The sequence below is a fragment of the Pogona vitticeps genome, chromosome 3, assembly GCF_051106095.1.
Source record: "Pogona vitticeps strain Pit_001003342236 chromosome 3, PviZW2.1, whole genome shotgun sequence".
Lineage (NCBI taxonomy): Eukaryota > Metazoa > Chordata > Lepidosauria > Squamata > Agamidae > Pogona > Pogona vitticeps.
The window spans coordinates 101831058-101858177 of NC_135785.1; the positions used below are offsets into that span (position 1 = coordinate 101831058).

A 27120-nucleotide genomic window follows, 5' to 3' on the forward strand; every position below is an offset into this window, starting at 1 on the left:
TTCAATGTTATTATGATACAAATTTAAACAACACACCAGATCTACTGTAAATCCTCACAATGGCATATTCTAAGCAGTTTGCCAATAGGTTGCTAAAACAATAATATTAAATAAATATATTTATAATAAGCAGAAGTATCTGTAATGGATATATACAATAGTCTGTGTATGACCCTCTTGAGTTTTGCATCTGACATAAAGATAGGCCATTATATGGTAATAAGCAATTATGCACATATAACAATTACTATTAAACTGTACAGCCCCAAATCACAAAAAGATGTTCACAGCAGATGCAGCTGTATGATGTGAGTTAGTAAATAAAAGAACCTGCAATCACACAATCATTTCTTTGCCAGGATATGGGGAATGAATGGAAATGACCCTGCTTCATTCATATATACTTCTACACAACTTGCTGGCAGGATGTTAGGCTACAATATTGCTGTCATGTCTAGATGATGAGATAAGACTTTTCCAAAACTAGATCTAGACATAAACACACACACACACAACACATACTCATTTTCTCTCTCTCTCTCTCTCTCTCTCTCTCTGACACACACACACAAACACACACCTTAAAATAAGGAGATTTTAAAAAATCAATCTTTGGGTCAATTCTTTCTCATTTGCAAGAATAATTTTTTTGCAGACATTGTGAATTATGTTTTTGCACCATCTACAATAACTGCTGTCTTGCTGCATGGACTTCTAAAAAGGAGTGGATTAGACAGTCTGTTTGTAGCTCTTGGATCAATCAGTCAGTCCTCCTGCGCTGGTGATGTTTGTACACATGGGCTAGCTTCAGAAATGGTAAGAAACTTGTTTTGCACAAAATACAGAAGCCTCTCGTGAAGAAGGGAACAGGTACACTGCCCTCTCTCTCAAATCTTGCAGGGGTTAACCAATCCCTGACAGCCTGTTCCAGTCATCAAAAATTAGAAATCTCGCAAGGATTCTTCACATTCCTAAGACACAAAGGAATGCATGTTTTCTCTGTCTAACTCTTTCTCCATACCCAGTTTCTAGATCAACTGTAGTATACAGTATATGTAAGCTGCCACATTATCGGACATTAAGGACATTTCAGATGTGGTCATTTTTTATAGGAATCCTCAAGAGATGCACTGAATTATTTTGCTTCAGCATGACTGATGCAAAATATCCAAATATTCAAAGTCAGTTTTGTTCTACTTCCTCTCTCTATCCCACTGTTTCTTTTTGTGGTTGGAAACATGAAAAAATGAGAGTGCAGTTAATGAGAAAACCAATTGAAAAGTCTGAAATTCATATATCTGACCCAGGGAGACCACAGCTAATTAAAACAATATCCCTAGATTGAATGTGTAAAGGAAACCACCAAGTAGACTTATTAAGGGATATGTGGATATAAGGGCATGATATAAGGCTCATTAAAGTTGATGTAGGATTCAATGGTACAAGAATGAAATTCATGATGTGGAACACTTGCAGTAGCTTCACAATGTACTCTAGATCAAAGCTGGGGGTGGGATCTTTTTGTTTGTTTATTCATTTGTTAAAATTTCCAGAACCCTCCGTCACTATTACTAGTTGCCATTTGGCTGTGAGATTCTGGGAATTGTAATCTAAGAAAAAAAACATTGATCAGGGATCTAATACTAAATACTCAGTGGTTCCCAACCTTGGGTCTCTGGATGTTCTTGGACTAAAATTCTCAGAAGCCTTCACCACTATCTGTGCTGGACAGGATTTCTGGGAGTCACAGTTCAAGAACATAAACGGACCCAAGATCAGGAACCACTGGCTTAGCTAAATACTTTCACTCACTCACTCACTCACTCACTCACTCACTCACTCACTCACTCACTCACTCACTCACTTCCCCAAACAGATATCCATTATTTATTTATTTATTTATTTATTTATTTATTTATTTATTTATTTATTTATTTATTTATTTATTTATTTATTTATTTATTTCTTTATTTATTTATTTATTTATTTATTTATTTATTTATTTATTTATATCCCACCTATCTGGTCAAGTGAGGACCACACTAGGCGCCTAACAACCTTAAAAATAATACAGTAAACAATGTAAATAAACAGTTCTAAATCATAAAAACACTACATTACGATGCCAAAACACAAAACATAGAACAGTAAAGAAGGAAAGAAAGAGGTCATGAGTTATGTGATGGAAAGGCCTGCTGAAACATCCAAGTTTTTAATTGCTTTTAAAAAGTACCCAGTGAGGGAGCCCCGCGAATCTCAGGAGGTAAGTTGTTCCAGAGGTGAGGAGCCACCGCCGAGAAGGCCCGGTTTCTTGTCTTTTCCTTCTGGGCCTCCCTCAGCGTTAGGCTCCTCAGCCTCACCTCCTGGCTCGCACGAGTGACACAGATCTTGGTGGGAGTAGGCGTTCCACCAAGTATCGATGCCCTAAACTGTTTAGGGCTTTATAGGTAAGCATCAACACTTTGAAGTCGATGCGGAATCGGATGGGTAGCCAATGTAATGCGACCAGAGTGGGTGAAATATGTTGGTGTTTTTTCACACCACTAAGTAATCTGGCCGCCTCATTCTGCACCACCTGTAATTTCCGCAGCAGACTCAAAGGTAGCCCTACGTAGAGCGCATTGCAGTGGTCTAATCTCGAGATTACGAGCGCATGCACCAAGGAAGTGAGCGCCCCACATCAAGGTAGGACCGCAGCTGGGCTATCCGCCTGAGGTGAAAAAAGGCGGTGCGGACCACCGAAGCCACCTGGGATTCCATGGTGAGCGCCGGGTCCAGATGGATCCCCAAGCTGCGGACCCCATCCTTGGTGGGCAGGGCCACCCCCCCCGAAAGAGAGGGAGTTTCCCAAACCCCCAACTGTGGGGGCGCCCACCCTCAGCACCTCTGTCTTGTCCGGGTTCAGCCTCAGCCCATTCTCCTGCATCCATTGCAGTACAGTCCCCAGGCAGCCCTGAAGGGACAGGACAGCATCTCCTGCGGTAGGTAGAAAAGAGATGTAGAGCTGAGTGTCATCAGCATACTGCTGACACCGGGCTCCACACCCCCTGATGACCCCACCCAGCGGCCTCATGTAGATGTTATGATACCTTCTAATTTAAGACTGGTGCAGGGGAAAAGAATGCATCTATACTGCCATATGACCTGGCTTGCAGTCCTGCTAATCAGGTTATGATGTCTACACATATCTGATACATTTCCAAGGAAATAAAAAGAGCTAAAAATGCTAGGAAAATTTCTCATCAAAGATATGTGTGCACGTGCACACGTGCATGCGAGAGAGATCAAGATCTATACCTCCAAAGGCTGTTGCTCTACTCAACCTAATTTACAATATAATTATAGATATACTACTAAGAAATACTGAGGGAAGGCAAAATAATTTTGATAAATTGGCACTGTTTCTCAATAGTCCGGTGGTATGTTCTGAAAAAGCAGTTAAAAATGGGCTGATGTGTTACTGATGTATATTCAATTTTTAAAAAATTTGAAATATACTGGTCTTGCAATTTTACTATACATATCTTAATGTAACTTGCCTTTATGTCTATAAGTGTCACTCCCAAATTTCTAAGAGTAAAGAAAAAGTTGTTTTTGTGTGATGGTGACAGCTGTAACACAGAGAAACATAATAATGGATGGAGCAAGAACCAAGATGAATAAGACTGAGAAGAGTGCCTGGAGTGTATTACATTTTTAAAACTCCCAATCATAGATCAATACAGCTTCTGAAATATAAGCAAAGTTATAGGTTTCTTGAAAAATAGCAGAACACACAGGATGTGTCAGATTTGCCTCTATGTTCTTCATTAAAAGCTTTATAACTACATAACTGTGTGCCAGGGGACATAAAATGTTCTGGCTCCTCATTATATTTTCTCCTTTAAAAAATTAAGTAAAGAAAGTCACCAATATAATTCCTACCCATTTTTATTAAGGGGGGGTGGGGGGAGAGAAAAACTCCAGAAGGGAATGCTTATGCTTCCTGTATAATATTGGCAAATGGAACAAAGGATTACTAAAACTGAAGAAAGAACAAACATGTGTGGGATCTATCACTTCACAAACATCCTTTATAACCATCCTTGGGAGTGTCGGGTGACATGTAATTTAAAAAGGTGAGGCATGTAAGAACTTACAACAGCAGCAAGAAGAGCACAAACATTGATCAGGGATCTAATACTAAATTCTGTGGTGTTCATGGAACTAAACAAAACAGATCTCGCACATTTATTACAGCTCACCCATTTGACTTTATCATATATATAAAACCCATATTGATTTTTTTCCAATCCAGCAAATATTTCTGGGTATCATATTTTATGTACCTCTAATGGTGTGTTCCTTCATGCTGTTGTAGCAAGCCTCCCTTTTTTTCTGTCTGAGACTGGCAGGGAACTCCTGCAATACCGCATTTGAGCACTAACTTAAATTCCTCTGTGCAGGAGCTCTGGCATCTTCTGTGAGGCAGAATTCAAATACTAAATTAGTATTCTCTGCCCAGATTTGTTCCCCATGTTGTGGAAGAACCCTAACTAATTTAATCTCTTCATCAATGAATAAGGACCAAGTGCTCAGGGAAAATATAAGAGAGAAAGAAGCAAGAGGAGCAGATATAGAGACTGGATGAGAATTCCTTGGGTGTTCTTTCGTGTTCTAATGTGAAATGACACTTCAAAGTGTGTGGTTTAGCTGTCGCCTCCAAACTTTTCTCTGTCTGGTTCCATGAGGAAAATAATCTCCTCATGCCCCAGCCCTGACAGTCTCTTTCATCTTGATCCAAAGGCAGTGGTGGTTGATGCCTTTATTACATCACTGAAAAAAAATCACTTTAAAAATCCTTTTTCACCTGAACATGCCTGGAAAAAGGAAAAGGAGCAGTCAAGCCAAACAAGTCTGGGGACTGGCAGTGGACCCCAAACACGTGCCCAACAATCCTTGACATCAGCTGCACACACATTGCAGTCCAGACATATCCATTTCATAGGCTTTCGTGATCTGTATTCATAAAGTAAAGAATTGCAGAACATGGAGTTATGGAATCACTCTCGCTATCACTGAAGTGGTTGTACTGCCTGCAGTGGAACTTGTGAAACAATGGAAACACAGAGAAAAGGACCAAAGAATCAGGGTTTATTTTGCACATTGTCCCTCTGCTGAGTACCCAAATGACACTGCCTTCTGTATCCTTTATTACATTGGTACACATCATATGCCAGGAAAAAAAATGAAATGGGGATAAGCAATATATAGTATATCAATATATAGTATATATACTATAATGATATACTATATATATACAGATTCCACTCAGAACGGGCCTTGCCATGGTCGACCAAAGAAGTCGAGTGCTTGTGCTGTCATATCCAGAGGTTGGCTTTGGGAAATAGAAGTATGAGTGCTGCCAGCATTGCTGCAGAGGTTGAAGGGGTGGGGGTCAGCCTGTGAGTGCTCAGACCATACGCCACGTCGTTGTTGTTTAGTCGTGTCCGACTCTTCGTGACCCCATGGACCAGAGCACGCCAGGCCCTCCTATCTTCCACTGCCTCACAGAGTTGTGTCAAATTCGTGTTGGTTGCTTCGCAGACACTGTCCAGCCATCTCATCCTCTGTCGTCCCCTTCTCCTCTTGCCCTCACACTTTCCTAACATCAGGGTCTTTTCCAGGTAGTCTTCTCTTCTTATGAGATGGCCAAAGTATAGGAGCCTCCACTTCAGGATCTGTCCTTCCAGTGAGCACTCAGGGTTGAATTCCTTCAGAATGGATAGGCTTCATCTCCTTGCAGTCCAGGGGACTCTCAAGAGCCTCCTCCAGCACCACAATTCAAAGGCATCAATTCTTCGGCGGTCTGCTTTCTTTATGGTCCAGCTCTCACTTCCATACATCACGACAGGAAAAAACATAGCTTTGACTATGCGGACTTTTGTCGGCAAGGTGATGTCTCTGCTTTTTAAGATGCTGTCAAGGTTTGTCATCGCTTTCCTCCCAAGAAGCAGGCGTCTTTTAATTTCATGGCTGCTGTCTCCATCTGCAGTGATCATGGAGCCCAAGAAAATAAAATCTGTCATTGCCTCCATATCTTCCCCTTCTATTTTCCAGTAGGTGATGGGACCAGTGGCCATGATCTTAGTTTTTTTGATGTTGAGTTTCAGGCCGTTTTTTGCACTCTCCTCTTTTACCCTCATTACAAGGTTCCTTAATTCCTCCTCACTTTCTGCCATCAGAATGGTATCATCTACATATTGGAGATCGTTAATATTTCTTCCGGCAGTCTTAATTCCGGCTTGGGATTCCTCCAGTCCAGCCTTCCGCATGATGTATTCTGCATATAAGTTAAATAAGCTGGGGGACAATATACAGCCTTGTCGTTCTCCTTTCCCAATTTTGAACCAATCAGTTGTTCCATATCCAGTTCTAACTGTTGCTTCCTGTCCCACATATAGGTTTCTCAGGAGATAGACAAGGTGGTCAGGCACTTCCATTTCTTTAAGGACTTGCCATAGTTTGCTGTGGTCCACACAGTCAAAGGCTTTCGCATAGTCAATGGTCCAATGAGACCAAGATAAACTTATTTGGTTCAGATGTTGTCAAGCATGTGTGGCAGCAACCAGGTGAGGAGTACAAAGACAAGTGTGTCATGCCTACAGGCAAGCATGGTGGTGGGGGTGTCATGGTCTGGGGCTTCATGAGTGCTGCCAGCACTGGGGAGCTACAGTTCATTGAGGGAACCATGAATGCCAACATGTACTGTGACATACTGAAGCAGAGCATGATCCCCTCCCTTCGGAGACTGGGCTGCAGGGCAGTATTCCAACATGATAATGACCCCAAACACACCTCCAACACGACCACTGCCTTGCCAAAGAAGCTGAGGGTAAAGGTGATGGACTGGCCAAGCATGTCTCCAGACCTAAACCCTATTCTGGGGCATCCTGATATGGAAGGTGGAAGTGTGCAAGCTCTCTAACATCCACCAGCTCTGTGATGTCATCCTGGAGGAGTGGAAGAGGACTCCAGTGGCAACCTGTGAAGCTCTGGTGAACTCTATGCCCAGGAGGGTTAAGGGAGTGCTGGAAAATAATGGTGGCCATGCAAAATATTGACACTTTGTGCCCAATTTGGACATTGTCACTTAGGGATGTACTCACTTAGCCAGCGGTTTAGACATTAATGGCTGTGTGTTGTGTTATTTTGAGGGGACAGCACATTTACACTGTTATACAAGCTGCATATTCACTGCTTTACATTGTAGCCAAGAGTCATTTCTTCAGTGTTGTCACATGAAAAGATATACTAAAATATTTATGAAATGTGAGGGGGTGCACTCACTTCAGTGATATACTGTGTACTGTACACTGGGATGTGAACTCTATCTACAACCAATGTTTCCTTCCATCTATAGATCAGCAATTTTATTGTGGACTGTACTTTAATTCTCACACTAATGCCCAATTAGAAATGTGATGTCCCAGGCAGAAAAAATACAGGTATACAATCCTGCCTCCCCCCGTACACCAGTTGCAAAAAGTGAATGTTTTCTCTCCCAAAATCTCAGAGAGGAAAATGCACAGCATCACTTTTTCCAGAAACTGTAGATTTCTATCTTGATACAGTAATTTCCCCACAAAATGACTTTTCCCCATGATGCTCAAGTAGACAATCTTTGTTTGAGCACAGGCTCATTTGAAATTTGCCTCACCGAAGATACTCGCCCTACATGGTGAGATGAGATCTAAGGTTTGCCATGTTCTGCACAAAAACAGGTTTCCAAAGTCGTGGATACACGGCAGGGAAAAATCACCACACAGTGGTGAGTTTTCTCTGTAAATAATGAATGTGACAATCAGGCTTTACAAAGAATTTCAAAAGGAGAATGGTAGCACTAGGCTGTTTCCCCCCCCCTTTATTCTTAAGGATTTTTTCCCCTTCATATACCTCACAGTCTTTGAATCTCCGGTTAATCTACAACTGACTAAAATGAAAAAAAAATTCTAGATAATGACTGAAAGCCTGGGTGCCAAATGAACATGAGGGTAGAAGGACATTATAATATGGCTACAAACTCTTTATTGTTGTTGGCTTTTGATGCTTGCACCCCCACTTATTTCCAGCTAGTCCTGCTCTGCTACCATCTACTCTCAGTTTACACTGTTATCAAGAATTGGCTGTGTCATACGCAGTTGCTATAGTCTGATTGCATCTTATGTCATGTGCTCTAAAGGCAAGGCTTGTCCATTTTGAAGTTACTATTGAAATAGCCTACATGACAAGAGTCCATCATATTGTAGAAGAATTCAGATCCCTTCCGAGGATCAGTCCACCTGACTTTCACAACAACGTCAGAGAGGTTTTGCAACCCTTAAAATTATATACATACAATGGTAGTGAGAATATGGATGAATGTGTAAATGCATGAATGGAACTGCATGTCAAAAATACAGTTCTACGGATGAGTGAATGCAGCATGACACTTGACTTTGCAGTTCAACATCTGACACAACAGAGGAAGCAAAATGGCCCATAACTGAACTTGGTTGCTTCCAACCATAGTATGTGTACACAGATGTCAAGATATACATTTTGCTATATAACTCACTATCTGTTAAAACAATCCTAGCCAACCACTCCATGCTGGGTGAATTGAGGATATATTCAGGGGTGCAGAAGAAGACTGCCAACATAACTAAAATTGCCATGGAAGTCCACATATTTGTGAGGCCTGTACTGCATTGCGGGGGGGGGGAGTGTAGACCAAACTATTTGTACATTTAAAATATATAGAGAACCAAAGGAATATATTAAAATGTTCACAAAGATATGTACATTAAACAGGTATACATTGCATTTAGATATGTCTCATGATTGGAGGGGTCAGTGAGTTGGAGGTGCCATGAGTTTGATTCCCAGCTGCACCTCCCAGGAAAAGAGGCAGCATCTGTGGCTTTGGGCAAGCTGCACAATCCCAGGGCATGCTCAGAAGAAGGGAATGGGAAGCCATTTTTGAGTACTTTTTACCTAGGAAGCCGTGGGGAGGGTTGCTATAAGTCAGGGTCATCTTGATGACAGGTTATTGATATTCATAATGCAGAGGTTTACCTCCTTTCAGTTTAAGCATGCTTCCCTGGTGGCATTTGAAAATTAATCGTTTCTTGACAAGGGAAAAATCCAATACAGTCAACCCAAGGGTTGAAGGCAAATGCACAGGTATATGTTGTACATGCATACATACTTATTCAGAAGCCTCTGAAGTCTCAACACAACTTTTAAAGCCCCTCCCTTTGGTGGGGAAAAGACAAATGGTATTTATTCCACAAAGGGCAATGACTTAAACAAATACATGCTGTACATTTATAACTAGGTTTTCTTCAGTGTATTAAATTTGCACTGCTGGCCTTCTTGGTTTTTCCATAACATACATGTGTTTAAGGAATAGCTCAGTGTAGAATAGTCGAAAGCTAGTGCTAGTTACATCCCATTTGGATTACTGTAACACGCTCTAAGTGGGGCTGCTGTTGAAGATGGTACGGAAACTTCAGCTGGTGCAAAACTCTGCAACCAGACTACTGACTGGGGCCAGCTACATGGAGCATATAAGGCACCCGTTACAAGAACAGCACTGGCTACAAGTCTGTTTCCAGGCCCAATTCGAAGTGCTGGTCATTACCTATAAAGCCCTATACAGCTTGGGTCCAGGCTACCTGAAGGACCACATCTCCCTATATGCACCTTCTCAGCAATTAAGATCAGCAGAGGAGACCCTTCTCTTGGTCCCATTGCCAGAACAAGCACAGCTGATGGGGACATGGGAGAGGGCCTTCTCTGTGGCAGCTCCCTCGGGAGATCAGGATGGCCCCTTCCCTTTTATCCTTCCGAAAAAAGCTAAAGACCCATTTCTTCAGACAGGCTTTTAACAATTACAACTGAATCCCTGAACCCCATTTAAGCAAATAATTTTAATCTTTTCCATGTTTTAATGTTTTAATCTTTAAATTAACTTTTTAAATCTTATATTGTTTAATTTATCTTTTAATATTTAACTTATTGTGTTTTTAAATTGTGTTAATGTTGTGTTAAATTGTGTTAATGTTGTGAGCCACTTTGGGTCCCTTGTTGGGAGAAATGCGTATAATAATAATAATAATAATAATAATAATAATAATAATAATAATAATAATAATAATAATAATAATGATGATGATGATGATGATGATGATGATGATGATGATGATGATGATGATGATGATGATGATGATGATGGAGATTTATCTCCTGGGAAAGAATGGTGACCAACTCCCAGCTCGACTTAGCTTATCTCTGTCCTTTGTTTGTCTCTGGCTGCTGGATTAGGGTTAGGTTTAGATTTTGGGTCCCTTAGCCAAAAGGATGACCAAAAGGGCTTTTCAACTGAACAGTTGTCTAGTCTACCTCTAAGCAGAGTTGTACTTTTCCTGTTGAATATTTATATTTTGAAGAGATTCTAGTCATCCGTCAGCTGTCCCTAATTTTCCTACCCCAAATGGTGGATTTCACAAGTCCATACAAAAAGGGGCACTTTGAAGTATGTATTTACCATATGTTGGCCAGCTGCTCCTCAAAGTATGAACTTCCTAGTGCAGACCAAAATCCTCTTGCTCAATTTATGTTGGCAGTGGCAAATTGGTAAATTGCTACTAATTAAAGAGTTTCTGTTTTGATTCCAAATAACATGCAACTTGTGTGCAAGTTGAAACAATGAGAAATTGAAGTGGTTGACTCTTTAATTAGCAGCAATCTGTCATTGCCAGTTACATACCGTAATTTCCTCTGTGCCAGTCTAAGTTACACTGTGCATTAACTCACAGAGGCATATGTCAATTGAGACACCTCTTTAGAGTCATTGTTTCTAGCCCCATATCGATAAACTAAAATAAGTGTAGCTGATTGCTCAATTAGTTGGTTAAATTTAAATAATTATGCATATTATCAAATATGCAGAAAAATCTATCTGTCATTTTCAGCTACAACATACATTTTAGTCAAGGGGCGATACCGTTTTTGATAAGTGTTTCATAATCAACTAATACATTGGAACCAAAGCAAATGAAAAGGACAACTGGTGAGCTTTTAACTCTTAGTCTTGCTAACTGAAATTTGCTTCTACTGGCTGAAATCCAGTACAATGTCACAATTAGAGTAGACCCATTGATTCAGTGGGGATTTAATGAATTCATTCCTCTGTAAGTTCCACTGATCCAATGGGCATATTCTAGCTGCAGCTTACTACTGGATCTCAGCACCAGAACGATTTCCTTCAAGTCTGTTCCTCCTTTTAAGCTGATAGAGAGATATGTATTTTAAACAGTCACTTGAAGTTAGTTCTGGTCTGTACAAGAGACAGTACATGAAAGCTCAGTCTAGATAACACAGAAGAGTTGACGACTGATCTGGAAGTGATGGTTCTTTGATGATCAATGTCCTTACACTCCCAATAGCTTACATTAAACACAAATATATCTCAACTGCCCATAAGTCAAATTCCAAAATCCACATCAATACAGTATTTTTTTATCAAGCTAACCCAAAGGGCACAGAAATGTGTGCAAGCATTTATAACTTCCAAATGTTTTCATCAAGCCTGATGTTACAAACAGCATTGGGAGAAGTGGAGGAAATATGACCTGATGTTGAAATAATGGTGCCTCTATGAGGTCTTAAGAGAGAAAAGGGAGGATTTGGATGGAGGAGGAGCAAAGAGCAGCGAGAACAGGGGAAATTCCAGGGCCCTGGACTCCCCTGGCTTTACTCCAAGTCAGAGGACACCCCCCCCCGGAGAAGGGGGGGCAAGTTCCCACAGGAGAGTGGGACTTGCTAGCAAGTGGGGGCTTTGGAACTGCTGAATCTCAGATGGCAGTCTGTTTTTTGGAAGAGTTCCCTTCCTACACGCAATCTGTCTCGTGAAGTTGCCATGATGGTGTGTTAGCTGCTCGGAGAGGGGAGGTATTTGAGATTTATTATCTGACTGCAAAACAGAGATTAACGATCTGCTGCTAAGCTACCGCAAGTAAAAGATCAAATCTGCTATTTGAAAGCTGATGCGAAGGAAGATCTCAAGCGGCATAACTTTGTTGGTGCCTGTAACATTGGAGTTTTCTTTACTATGCCACAGCTCGGAAATGAAACCAACTTGCTCTTTTTCTCTCTTAACCCTCACTACCAGAGAAACTGGCTTCTCATACATTTATAAAGTCAGGACTTAAGAACTCTAAATAACTCTGCAAAAGTTAACCTAAGTGACTCTGTATCTGGTTACAAGGTGGTCTGTAAATCAAATAACATCCATGGGGTTCCCCCTCGTAAGACTTTAAGTGCGAACTAGCTAATAAATCATGTGGGAAATCTAATTAACCTACTGACTGCTGCGGCCATGGAAGGAGGGGGGGAATCATCATCCGAACGCACAATGGATTATATCAAGGGACTTCTTCAAGAATGTCAATTTAACATAATTAATCATTTTAAGACGCAATTTGAGGAGATCAGAATGGACTTGAAAATGACTTTTTCTGCTCTGCACGAAAAAATCGAAAGCAAGGACAGACAACTTAACCAGATCCTTAATGAACAGCCTTTAATGTCAGAGGGGGAAATTGCCTCACAGCAGAACAGACCTATCATGGAACAGCTGCCGTCATCAGAGAGAGGCGAAGGATTTGTACAATCTGAAGAGAAACCAGAGTCAGAGAGAGAGAAGAAGAAAAAGATTCCTTTTTTTTCAAAAGATGCCTTAAAAAGACAAAAGGGGGTGGCAGGGAAGGGAGAATGTATATCAAGACTGTTCTGAAAAGAAAGAATGTAAAGGGGGAGAAATGGGCAAAGCTGAGGGCAGAAATTTACAATCAGAGATCACACACTGTGTTGCTCCAAAACCAAACCACTGATTACATTGGGATGAAATTAGTCAACCGTACAGAAAATGTCTTAAAGAAATATTATAGATGTCATTTCAAAACTGGAAAACACTTTCTTTGTGAGGCACGTATATTGAGACATTAAATATGTGTGATTATAATAGTGACAATGTTGACAAGATTAGAGAGGCTAATCCTGTTTTGATGACACTGGAGTTGATAAAAATCAGAAAGGAGGAAGTTACTTGCTGAATAAATAATAGAAATTAATTGATTTAAGATATAATAAATGACTAATATACTATAAGCAAATTCGGCCAGACATGAAATTTAAGGTTAGACATGCGTATGTGACTTATGAACTTTAGAAATGATGATGAATAATAATATTGGATGTTTTGTTCTAAGGCACGTATATGGAAATATCAAATATGCGTGAACTAGAACAGTGAATATGCTGACAAGATTAGATATATAGTTTTCTGTATATAAGAATGGAGATCATCGAGGAATGAACAGGCCTGTGTGGATATTATGGTGGATAAGTAATTTTTAAGAGAAAATTAGGAATGTTTATGATGAGAGTTAGATGGATGGAAATGCAGATGAGGGAATTTACAAAATTTATTATAAATTTAGGATGTTTAGATACTTAATTAGATACACAAAATAGGGATGTGGAATATAACATGTGCAGGTGCACACGGATATATTATCCATGTAGTCAGAATTTATATACAGTGGTGCCTCGCTTAACGAGCGCTCCGCTGAGCGATTAAATCGCTTAACGAGGGGCTCTGGGCCATCGCTGGAGCATTCGCTCAGCGATGGCCCCTATGGCGTTTTTTCGCTTTGCGATATTCGCTAAGCGATTCGCTTAGCAAATATCGCATAACGAAGCGGGGGAGAACAGCTGATCGGCAGTTCCAAAATGGCCGCTGGAAGGTCCGCACTGCATTTTTGCGCCCTGCCCTCGCTTACCGAGGGCGCGAAAATGGCGGCGCTATGAAGGAAGATCGCTTAATGGTGAGTTTTAAAGCCATAGGAACACAATGAACAAAGTTCAATGCGTTTCTATGGCTTTTAAATTTCCGTTTAGCGATGTTTCGCTATAGCGAAGGTTAATCCGGAACGGATTAACCTCGCTATGCGAGGCACCACTGTAATAGATAAGCTGGTATGGGAAATACCTCCCCGCCTGTATGTTTTGTTAGTCTTGTATGTTTTGTTAGTTTTATGTGTTATTTTTTTGTAGGTATTTCTGTGGTTTTTTTTTTATAGGTATGTATGTTATAAAAATAATCAAATGTAAAAAAAATGGGGGAAAAAGAGAGAAAAGGGAGTAAAGACTTCAAACTAAGATGATGATGATTAGACCTCCAAGACTCTAGCGGGGGATGTCATGGTTTAAGTTTTCATATGGAATTAACTCTATGAATGCTGGAAACAAGAAACAGAGACATTTGATTCAATGTTTTTGGAAAATATAAAATCTACCTGTAAATTCAGTAGAGTACTCCCTGCAACATTGGTGAAGAATACTGGTTCCTCCTCATTATAAAATTCTCTAGGTGTGTTGCTTAATGCTTTTGTTATGTTGCCAGATTTTTATGTGGTTGTTGCTTCATGCCTCCGCATATAATTTTAACAAGATCGTTCTGAATTTATATTGTATTTATTTTTTACACAATATTATTAGCCACTCAAGGGATTTCTGGAGCTGTGCTTAGCAGGGTACAAATCTTAAATAAATTTCTTCCAGGGCTGAATTTAAACCACTAGCTTAGCAACTGATTCAGTACATTAAAGAAGAGAGAATAACAGTCTGACTTGGGAAGAAAACTGTACGGAACAGGAATTCACAAAGAAGTACAAGAAACATAGTAAAACTTGTAATGGATTAGAACAATAGTCATTCTCAATTGGAAGCCTGAGATCCAACTGTTAGTTCTTCAAAGGCAATGCTCTTTTGATTGTCACCTAAGTGCCAACCTTAGTGCTTAAAAAGAAAAAGAACAGAAAAAGAAAAAGACATCACCAATCTTTTCCCAAATAGAATTGCAGCTTTCTTGGGAACAAGAGCCAAAATTGCAATAACTGTGATTTACATCACTTTAAAAAAAAAAAACCCAACTATTTTTAATGCAAACTGATTATTATAACAAAACATAACACAGATCTGTGCAATTCTAAATAAAAATATTAAATGAAACTTGTATACATTCATTATGCATCTCTTCTTACCTTCCTGATGCCATCGGAAGGGTTTGCTACACAGTTATCAACTCCATTATTCTTACTGATGGTCTTCCACAGTTCAGCAAAGGTGCTATCTTGCTCTAAAGGGTTTGTTCCCTTTGCTTTGAAGTATTCATAAACCGCAGAATCCCTGACAGTGCCGTATGACACGTCCATTTGCTTGGAAAGATCCTGAAACGTTCTGAAATGCAAGCGTAATTGAAATGTGAATGAAATGTGAGACAGCAGTTTGTTTTTACTAATTAATGGGGAAAAGAGTGTATTGTCCCCCTGAAGCAAACAGTAGACATTACAGGGCCAAAAAACACATTCCCAGGATCTCCTGCTTCTTAGAAGAAGTTGGAGGAAGAGAGCCAACTAATTTGGATCATAGCAGTAGTGCTAGGAGCAGACAGCAGAGAAGAATGAGACATGATGACATTTCCAGCTTTAGTTTTTTAATCTCTTCAGATTTTTTAAAATAACAATGGTACAATGATGTTCTAAAAATATTTTTCCTTCTGCAAATGGCTGTATCGGGAGTAGGCATCTTGTGGACATATTTGGCCTGCCTGCAATTCCCATCATCCCTCATTATTAGCTATACTGACTTGGATTTACGGGAGTTACAGTTCAGCAACACCTGGTGAATCACATGTTTGCCTCCCTGGTCCATAACAGGACCAAATGACACCAGCTTTTCAATCAGAAACAGGACCTTAATAAGTAAAAGAAGTTTGATTATTCCAACCAAAGGTTTCATAGCCCCACAGGCTCCAAATTACCTTGCTTTTGTTGATGATTGATTATTTGGGCTTACTTGGGGCTTGGCAGAAATGACAACTGGAAGACCTGGCAGCTTTGAAGGAAAGCATTTCTGGAAGGATAACATTTTATCACCTTTTTATTACAGGACTGGCATCTTGGATAGCTTGGCTGTTAGTCGTTGTAGGATATAAATATAGTTGCTCAGGAAGGAGCAAAGGCTGATCAGATTTAACAGTCAAATCATAATTATCAAGCGGACAACTCTGCAAATCTAGACGTACGACTGTATAGCTGAATATTTGGTATTCCTAACTCATCCATTTTCTCCACTATCACAATGAACTTTCTTCCTGGCTTTTTATAGCTCCTGATAAACTGTGACAATATATTCTGCCAAACTCTTAGCATCTTATCTTGAACTGTGATTGAGCAGACCCAGCTTCCATTACTGCTACAGATCATCATGAATAGTACTTAATGAACAATGAAGGTACATACCCTGGAAATGTGCAGAAGAAATACACAAAAAGTATGCTGGGCTAAAAAAAAAACACTAGCAGAATCCAGACTGATATTAATGCATTAAATATGAAAGAAAAGAAAAATAGTAAAACTAAATAATGATTTCACAGTGAAAGCATGTTTCTAATTATTGTTCATTAATTACCTACAATTAGAGCCAAAACAACAGACATTTGGACAGAAATGCAATCAAAAGTTGAGGTAGGGGGCTGCATTTTCTCTCCCTTACTGTTCTCTCCAATCTCAGGACCAGAACATAAACAAAAACAAAGCTTTGATGAATGTGGAAGATCAAAATGAATTATACAGCTGAACCAAAAACTGAAAGTGTTCTAAATTATTACTATGCCAGGCACCACTAAATGAATATATAACTGTCATGGAACACCAGAGATATCACTTTCATCCAGTACATTTGAAATTGTAATTTTCTTCTCTTTATTGGTATTTATTCACTGAGTCCTTTCTTGGCCAGACAAGCAGGAAACATTTTGTTGGAGTTTTATTTGCAACCTCACATGCTGTCTCTAGTTCGTGTGACTGGAAGGGACTTTTCTGGGGTGAGATGACTGTATATCCATCCAGCATTAACCAATTATTTCTTCCAGCCTTTGAATTCAGAGAGAGCCCCATTGGTCTGCTGAGTATTTTTTTCCCCTTCTCATTAATCTGTTTGTGCCAATCGTTGTTTGCTGTTGATCAGTTCAGTTGGTTGCTAAGTATGCATGGAGAAAGAAAGCCGCATACATGAATCTGTAGTTTCAAGTAACTGTAAGTAAAGACATATTTTTTATTCTTTTTCCTGCAAATGTCTCAGAGTGAGTTCTTCAGACCTTCAGTGCCAGTTAATGAGAAAGGAGTGGACTCTGGGGAACTTGTAGCTATTCTTCTCTGTGGCACTTGTACTTCTTCTGCATAGCAAAAAATAATTTTAACCAGAAATTCAAAACGTAGTAATGCATTTTAGCTGTCTTCATCCGCTGGCTATTTAACTTATTATTATTAAATTTTGCAAATATTTTCCAGTCAGTATCTTGACTCACTCTTGTCACCAACACCTAACCACCTGATAGTGCTTGGAATGTCTCCTTTGAAAACCAATGAACAGAATCCTGTTGAGGAAATTCAGGTCTGAACACCCCATGGGCCTAAGGCTCCATGCAATTTCCACTTCTCAAGGGGATAGTGAATACCCAATTATGTAAGTAGAAGACAAAGAATTGTTTTTATGTATAAAAGGACTGTTGTGTACAAAGTAAAAATATGAGTGATTCTGCCCATTGTGTTTAAACTGGAACTCAGTGATTATGACTATTGTATTTTTCTGCTAAGCAGCATGAGCAGAAACAAAACTGATCTCAACTAGCTTGCAATCTAAACAAAAGCAAGAGTACAAGGGAGCAGATCAGTTTTTCTACCTTATTTAGTGGTATGCATCAGAGATACAGCAGCCAAATTATGTTGCTTAGCGTAATAAATTACACTAGAAAATTGAATCAATGAGAATTTAATATGTCAACTCCTCCCTAAGTTCCATTGATTCAAATGGGCCTACAAAAAAAGACAAATGTTATTTTAGGATGCATTAACAGAGATATAGTCTCCAAATCCTGTGAGGTACTAGTTCCCCTCTATTCAGCATTGGTTAGGCCTCATCTTGAGTTCTGTGTCCAATTCTGGACACCACACTTCAAGAAGGATGCTGTCATTTATATGATTATTGCTTACATACATAAATACACTCAAGTGAACTTGGTGATCACAGTGATGACTTTTCTGTATTGCCCCCATGCCACAGTTAAATATTGTATTTTTGTGAGGAAGGAGCAAAAGACAAGACTGCATCGTTTTTCAACATTTAGAATGGATTTTCTGTTCTTTCTCTGGGTAATTCATCTGCCAGGTCTAATTCCTTAAAGTCTTAATACTGGGTCCCAGTATGTAATTCAGGTTATTACAATTAATATTTGTATACACTGTGTAATATATAAACTGTGTAATATACTGTATATACAGAATACAAGTATTTGTTACATAAACAAATTTTATGTAAACTTTCATTATTGAGGTGAAACTGTAAACCGAAGAAAATCCTGTTGATCTCAGGAAGGGTATAAAGCCTGGTTGGCCCTAATAAAATGGCATCATCTTGCTTGTATATGAATTGTAATAATCTTTAAAAACTACCAAATTACACATACACAAAGAAGCGCTAGATTCCTCTTTGCCCAAGTGGTGAAAATATCAAATCACTTAGATTGTACCCCATTGCATAAGAAGACTCAATAAGAGTCTTTTTTTTTTGTATTGAGATTCAATAAGAGATTTCTTTTGTGTTGTAAGCTGCCTAGAGTGGTCAAAATGACTAGATAGGCGGGGTATAAATGGAATAAATAAATAAATAAATAAATAAATAAATAAATAAATAAATAAATAAATAAATAAATAAATAAATAAATAAATAAATAAATAAATAAATAAATTGGAACAAGTTCAGAGGAGGGCAACAAAGATGATCCGGAGGCTAGAAACCAAGCCCTATGAGGAAAGACTGGAAGAAGTGGACATGTTTAGCCTTGAGAAAAGAAGAGTGAAGGGAGATATGATAGCACTTTTCAAATATCTGAAAGGTTTTTATTCAGAGGAGGGGCAGGATCTGTTCTTGATTATCCCAGAGTGCAAGACATGCAACAATGAGCTCAAGTTACAGGAAATCAGATTGCAGTTGAATATCAGGAAAAACTTGCTAATTGTTAGAGCAGTACAGCAATGGAACCAATAACTGCCTTCAGAGGAGGTGAGTGCTCCAACACTGGAGGCATCCAAGAGAAATTTAGACAACTACTTAGCATATATCCTTTGATTTCTGTTCTTGCATTGAGCAGGGGGGTTGGACTCAATGGCCTTATTGGCCCCTTACAACTTTCATTATTCTGTGATTCTAAACATAAACAGTATATTTACTCCCGATTTCCAACAGTACAAGAAGGACAAACACATCATACTAAAATTAAATTATAAGACCTAAACATAAGTAAAAACAACAAACAATGACGGTGGGGTGAAATAAAACCGATTCCTGCTATCACCTCAGGGAAGAATGTGACTAAACGCTTCCTTGAATAGCTTGGTCTTCAGCAACCTCTTGAAAGTAATCAAGGACAGGGCTTAATGAACCTCCAGAGGGAGCCTATTCCATTAGGAAGGGTCCACAGCTAAAAAGGCTCAATTTCTAGTAACAGCCTTTTGAACCTCCCTCGGAATGACCACCTGCAACAGCAAGGCTTGAGAAGATCAAGTGGAGAGAGCAGAAGTTCTTAAATGGAGACATTCCAGCATGTAACAGGGATCTGTTATCATGAAGGGCTTTGTACATAAGTTCCAATACAGTACCTTGAATCTGGAAGTAAAAACATTCAAATTACCCTTACTGGCTTGAGTTGCTAGTCACAAATATTTGGTTGGGCAGTGATTTATGTTACCAGAAACTGTGATTAGGGATTATTTGTTTATTTACTCAAAGAAGCCTCATGGCACAATGGTTATACAATGAAGTACTACAGTCAAGATGCTGCTCACAACCTAAGTTTGATCCCAATGGGCTCAGGTAGCCGAGGCCTTCCATCTTTCTGAGGTTGGTAAATTGAGTATCCAGCTTGCTGGGGGTAGCAATGTGGAGCCTGCATAATTAAATTGTAAACCGCCCATAAGGTGCTTTATGTACCGCTATGGAGCAGTACATAAGCAACACATTTTGCTTTGCTTTGCTTTAAAGTACTTTTCTCTTACCTTTGAGGGGAAAAGACTTCTCTGGACAGTTTAAAAATAAAAGCTTTAAAATAATAAAAGGATAACATGTGATTTGTTTAAGGTGCATTCCATTCTAGCACATGCTAAAAAAATACACATCACAGTTAAAAACTATGACCAGTAGTGTGATTGAGCTTTTGCTGAGTGTAATGTACTTAGTACTACAGGATTATGCTGCTTGTGCATTTGTTGCCATTGCACAAGTGAAGGTTGAGTACAGTGGAACCTCTACTTACGAACTTAATCCATCCCAGAAGATGCTTGTTAGTTGAAACATTCATAAGTAGAAGCAAAATTCCCCATAGGAATGCATTGAAAACTGATTAATCCGTTCCGGCTGTTTTTGGTTCTTATGTAGATGAACTTAGGTCAAAAAAAGGGCAGGAAAGGAGGGGGGAGGGAACACCTTCTAAAGAAAACACCTTTAAAACAAGCACATTTAGAAAACCAAGCACCTTTTAGCTTAAAAAAAGAGCAGGAAAGGAGGGAGGGAACACCTTCTAAACAGAACACTTTTAAAAAAGCCACAGAATCCAGCAAGCATTATTCCAGCACAGAACTCCTCATCACAAAAAGAGAGCATGGGGGAAGAGACTTGATCTAAAATCCATTTTAAAGCCTCCTTGCACCAACAATCAGCAACCATTATTACAGCACAGAACTCCTCATCACAAAAAGAGAGCATAGAGGGGGGGGGGGGAGAGACTTGAGTCTACACTCCATTTTAAAGCCTGGCTGCCTGGCTGCCTGCATCTACAACCACCACAACCCCTCACAGAATATTTTCTAATTTTAAAACAGACTTTAGAGCCACATTTTAACCACACACATTTAAAAACTAACATCTACACTGCAAGACCCATCAGAGTACAAAAACTTGGCTCTTTAGGCAGGCCTTCCCTCCTGTCAATACTTGATTTTATGTTTATTATAATTTTCTGTTTTCCCATCTTGAGCATTACTTAGCATTACTAATCACTATTGTTTTGAATTGTTTTTAACTGTTTTAGCTTACAATGTTTAATGGAACCCGCCTGGAGTAGACTTTGTCTAAAAGGGCGGGATAGAAATCTAATAAAATAAATAAATAAACATAACCCCCCACCTAGTCCTACCCCCCACCAAGCTGCAAAAAATTCTGTACAATACAGTACTCACCCAGAACAGGCAGTCTCTCTGTTTTAAAAAAGAAAGTAAAAAATCAAAAATTAAAAAAGCCAAAAAATACAGTCCGTATAGTACAGTACCAGGCAGTACTGTACAGTACCAGGCAATACCAGGCAGTACTAGGCAGTCTGAAGTCTCTTTCTGTATCCACACTAACTGCTGGGGTGAGCGAGGTAGCAGACAAACAGCCTCCTTGAAGGCGAACGGTTAACTGAAAGTTCAAATTTCCTGCCTTCCCTGCATTTTTTTTTTCTGTTTGTAAGTAGAAGCTCCGTTCGCAAGTAGAAGCAAAATTTTGCGAACGGAGCTGTTTGTAAGTTGAAATGTTCATAGGTAGGGATGTTCATAAGTAGAGGTTCCACTGTAGTTCTCTTCACAGAGACCATCACTTGCACAATAGCAACAGTTGTTTAAGCAGTAGGATTCCTCATTACCATGCTGGCGGGACTTTTGCTTCAGTCCATCAACCTCACGTACCTTAACAAGAGGTTCCCCTTTCCTCATCTGAGAAGCAAACAGTTTCATATAGGAGCACATAGTCCTTAAAATCAGCTAGTGCTACATCTACCACAAGTGAGAACTGGAAGTAGTCTACGTGGGACTCAAATAACAATTACTAAGAACAAATGCAAGAGTAGGTGATATCTTTAAAGAAATAACACAAACTGCTAGCTTTTGTGGACCAGGACTTTCCACTTCATCGGGAGTTTAAAGTGCAATGAACTTCAAATTTCCAAATGTTTTGCCAACATTTTTCTCAGATGTAAGTTAGGAAGGATGCAGGCTGTATTGGAGCTGTGGCTTTAAAGTTACAGCTGAAGAAGCGGTGGATTCGATATCACACCCAGTGCTTCAAACGAAGCAGTGCCAGCTTATGCACACACCTTCCCATTGGATCTTTCTTTGAAACTGTATTTTTCTGTTTGGCCACCTGACTCTTTGATTTCAGTTACTAAGAATTCTCTCTTCCCCAGTTCCTGTGTCTTTCTGCAAGACTCAGGCACCATAGTTCCACTAACTGTGTCTCATGGATTGTCTACCTCTGATCCTTTGTCAAACTGCAAATAATTCTGGAAACTCAGTACTTCTCCGAATCCTCCACTCCCCTGGCCTAGCAATATATTTATTTTATTTTATTAGATTTATACCCTGCCCATCTAGACAGATAGTCTACTCTGGGCGGCAATATACTCTGCATGACAAATATAAAAACAGATTGCCTGTTGTTGTACAAATATTCCTCGTGGGAAAAGTGGGGCTTTGTTTCTGTCATGATGGTACTACAGTTCTCTCTGACAGAGTGATTAGTAAGATATAAGAAGCAAAAGACTAAGAATCAATGTTTCACATAACCTTTTCCTAAGGCACTTAGGTGGTTAAAAGGTAATCACCATTACTTTAAATTAGCCTTAGAAATGTTATGGCTATGAAAGGTGATTTCTCTGCAGCTTTCACATCAGGCAAGTCTCTGGAGGACTGGTGTAAAATGAACCTTTGAGTTTCTCTGGGACTCTCAATTAAAGCACTGATTTAGCAAAAAAATTCCACAGGGACTCACCAACTTTAGCTGAATTGGGGTCACAGACGGAATCATTTCACAGGGACCTTCTTTGAAATGCAAAACGGGAAATTGTTATAAATATGTGCATAATAATGCAGTAAACATTCCAGCTGAAAAGCTTTAAGATCTATACTGCTAATGGTTTTGGGGGTGCGAGAAGGTGCAGCAGAGGGGGGGAGACTGCCTTCTATAATTTCTCAAACACTGTAAAACAGTGGATAGAAGAGATGGGTACAAAAAGCCCTGTTACGGGGAATCAAGACACTGGGAAAATATGCAAGGGAGGTTCTAGAACTCAGATTGTTTTGGAAATCATACTTCTTGTTGTAAAAATTGCTGTCTCCAATCCAGGGTGTCATGTGGAATGGGACAGGAAGCTTACAGAAATTTAGGGGGCGCCACCCTGCCTTGATCAGGACCTCTTTGTATTCTAATCTCAGATATCTATGGAGGACTTGTTATTGATCTGTGACTCTCTGTGGCAATGGCTCCCCTGAGCGCTCTTGCTCGTACACAGGACTCTTCTCCATATTCCATGTGACGCAGAGGTGAGGAGGGAGAAGGGATGGAATTAAGAGAGAGGGGTGAGAAGGAATCTCTCCAGTTTCATTTTTATGGTAGAGACCGCCTGCCTCAACATGATAAGACAGCCTGTTGAGGATTGTCCACTGCAAAGGGAATTTTTGCATAAAGGTTGAGAGTAGTGCCATGGGAGTCTTGCTGGGATATGGGCCATCGTACAGCTGTGGAGAGGATAATCCAGCTGCCTCTCTATCCCAGTGCCAAATCTCGGATTCCTCTAAAGCCCCCAGTAAAATGCTGCCACCAATCCTCCCCTTTTCTGGGTGCCCTCTGCACCTTTTGTGTAAAGACTATGCTGGTAACATTGGCTGAGGCATCTTAGCTTACTGGATTTCAAAACCAAAAATAGCTCAGCAAAAATAGAACCTCCACAAACAAGGAAGTCTACCTCTAAAAGGATCTTTATTAAAAAAAATAAAGCACTAACAAACAAGTAAAAACATTTAAGTTTCTAAGATTAAGTTTAAGGATTTCGAGCAAGCATTACTTCTAGCAAATCAGGCATTGAGGATTAAGAAGTGGTTATTTCAACTAACTAAAGCTTTCCTAACAGTCACACGTGATGGCACTGATGTACAATCCACCTCCATTTCTCCCCACTGCTACATGATTGATCTCCTGGGAAAGAATGGTGACCAACTCCCAGCTCGACTTAGCTTATCTCTGTCCTCTGTTTGTCTCTGGCTGCAGGATTAGGGTTAGGTTTAGAGTTTGGGTCCCTTAGCCAAAAGGATGACCAAAAGGGCTTTTCATCTGAACAGTTATCTAGTCTACCTCTAAGCAGACTTGTACTTTTCCTGTTGCATATTTACATTTTGAAGAGATTCTAGCCATCCGTCAGCTGTCCCTAATTTTCCTACCCTAAATGGTGGATTTCACAAGTCCATACAAAAAGGGGCACTTTGAAGTGTGTATTTACCATATGTTGGCCAGCTGCTCCTCAAAGTATGAACTTGATGATATCTTTGGTGCTTCAGTTTCTGTATCGCTGGCATCCTGCCCCCAGGATTACTCCCCATCTCTCCACAAGTACTGTACGACTAAAACTTTCTTTTTCATTGTGTCATAAGCCTTTTTAGCAAAATGTCCCTAGCATCATTCCCCTTTGTAATACACACACAGAAAACACAAAAAGGCAGGTTGGTTGCTCAAAGATGCAAACAACCCATTAAACACATCTAACATTACAACCCTTCAAATAGCGGTTATAGTTGTTCTGAGTTTTGCAGAAATGCGCAAAGAACAGATTTATAAATACAGTGATTCTGTCCATCCCATCATCACCAACAAATCTAATATTCACAGGTAGTTTTTAGGACTTTCTTGTGTATCACATGATAAACCAGATCATGATTAACATACTTACAATGATTCCCCGAAAATAAGACAGGGTCTTATATTAATTTTTGTTCCAAAAAACGCTTTAGGGTTTATTTTCAGGGGATGTTTTATTATTATTTTTTTGCATGTAGAACAATCTACATTTATTCAGATACAGTCATGTCATCTTCTTCTGGTTGCTGCACAATAGTTGAGGGTGGGGTTTCACTTGTTGTTGTTGTTTAGTCGTTCAGTCATGTCTGACTCTTTGTGACCCCATGGACCAGAGCACGCCAGCCCTCCTGTCTTCCACAGCCTCCCGGAGTTGGGTCAAATTCATGTTGGTAGCACAATGGTGGAGGACGGGTTTTCACTTAACTAGGGCTTATTTTTGGGGTAGGGCTTATGTTATGAGCATCTTGAAAAATCAAACTAGGGCTTATTTTTGGGTTAGGTCTCATTTTGGGGGAAACAGGGTACTATGGGATCCAGTGCAAGCCACACAGATGTCTCCATAAACTGCAAGTAGTCTGTGGGGCTAAATTTACTACAAATGCCTTTCCTCCATTTTGCAATGCAGCCAAAATCTCCAGAGTTCTTCCACCTTTCCCCTTCAAACACAAGGCACTTGTGAATTACTCTGGCATATTATTTCCCACTGAGCACCCTCCATCTAATACAACAAAACTTTTAAAGCTGTTAAGCTGACTGAAGCATCTAAAGTGTTTTAAGTTGCTTTAAGGTCTTGTATCATTTAAAGCTTTTAAGCAGCTTGAAATAAAGCTTGTGAATAGCATCAATCACAATTTGCTAAAGATTTGTGAATGGTTGGTGCTGATGTCCCATATTGCCTTGGAACCCCCAGTTCACCTTTTCTGTTCTGCTTCTTCACATTCCTTTCAGAGGCTGGGATTGTTGTTGTTGTTGAAAAACAGCAGGCACAGTTAATCAAAATGATAAAAACATTGACTGAAAACCTAAATATCTGTTATCAATGTAGCATATATACTGTTCCTAATACTGCTGTTTTTTGTAGCTCTGATTATATTATTTCTGAAATCTGCAACTGCTTATAGTACTGTGTGAAACTTCTTGATATTGTTCCCAAAGCCCCAATGACAAGGACCACTGAAGTGTGTTTCATCCACAAGCAGGATATTCAAATGGCAGATCTCTGTATTTTGCTAATTTTTCCAATAGTACTTTATCTTCATCTCTGGCATTCCTTGGAATTACAATGTCCATTATCCAGACATTTCTCCATTCTATTACTACTATGTCTGGTGTGTTATGTTCAAGCTGTTTTGATTTAGAAATCTCACAAGATCTTGTCATTTGTGACACCTTCTGTACCTGATGTTTCCATGAGTTTTTGGAGGCTGGCAATTTATATTTTTTGCATAATGACCAGTACAGTAATTTTGCCACTCTACCATGTCTAATTTTGTAATGTTCATGCAGTCTTTGGACATTCACAACAGATGAGGTGCGACACATTTTCAACTTTTTTTTTTTGGCAGAGTTGACATTTGCTGTTAGCATGAATTCCTTGGATCTTAGCTTCATCATGTTGGTTTGGAATGCTTGTTTTTGTGCAGCGAGAATCAAACCTTTTGTTTCTTTCTTAAGGTCCCCAGTTTTAGCCATGCCCATGCTGAATTATTTTCATTCCTTTCATCAGTATTTCTCAGATGTTGTCCGTGTAGTGACTTATTTTTTTAACCGTTTAATTTATTTTCAAATTATTGTTTCTGATATTGAGCCTTTGTTTCTATGGTTTTCAAAATATTTTCCATTTTCAATGCCTTAAGTAATTTTTCTCTATCTGTACTAATATAATCATGATAGAGTGGCAAAAAGTTTCCTCCTCTATTAGCTGCTGTGTTTGCAGTAATCCACAGCCTCCAATTTTTCATGGAAAATATAATCTGTCAACATCATTTGGATGTTGTGTCTGATGCATGTTCATTAGTTTGCGTGTTTTTCTATCCCATTTTTCTAATTCATTATCCAGCTGGGTATCTAATTACTGGAACTGCACATATATTTATGGCTTCAATTGTATAGTATGATCACAATTCAATTTTGATTTTAAGATTTTCCACCATCTTTTGTTGTATTCCCTTTGTGTCAGATCTTTATCTTTTGTGTGCAGGATGTTATCTGCTTCTAGTGTTCCAAGGTATTTATAATTTTCATCTTGATTTTCATTTGATAGTGATTTTATAATATTGCCATTTTTAACTCTATTCCATCTACTATTTT

At 39.3% G+C, this 27120-nt stretch overlaps 1 protein-coding gene across 15 annotated transcripts in view; it reads right to left on the reverse strand.

Moving 5' to 3' along the window:
• GRID1 (glutamate ionotropic receptor delta type subunit 1) overlaps positions 1-27120 on the reverse strand; it is a 911822-nt gene that overhangs the window by 51402 nt on the left and 833300 nt on the right. For all 15 annotated transcript variants that reach the window (XM_072995117.2, XM_072995121.2, XM_078390967.1 and 12 more), the window contains exon 13: positions 15132-15327. In XM_072995117.2, the coding sequence (XP_072851218.1) occupies positions 15132-15327 (196 nt within the window). The remainder of the gene's footprint in view (positions 1-15131; positions 15328-27120) is intronic.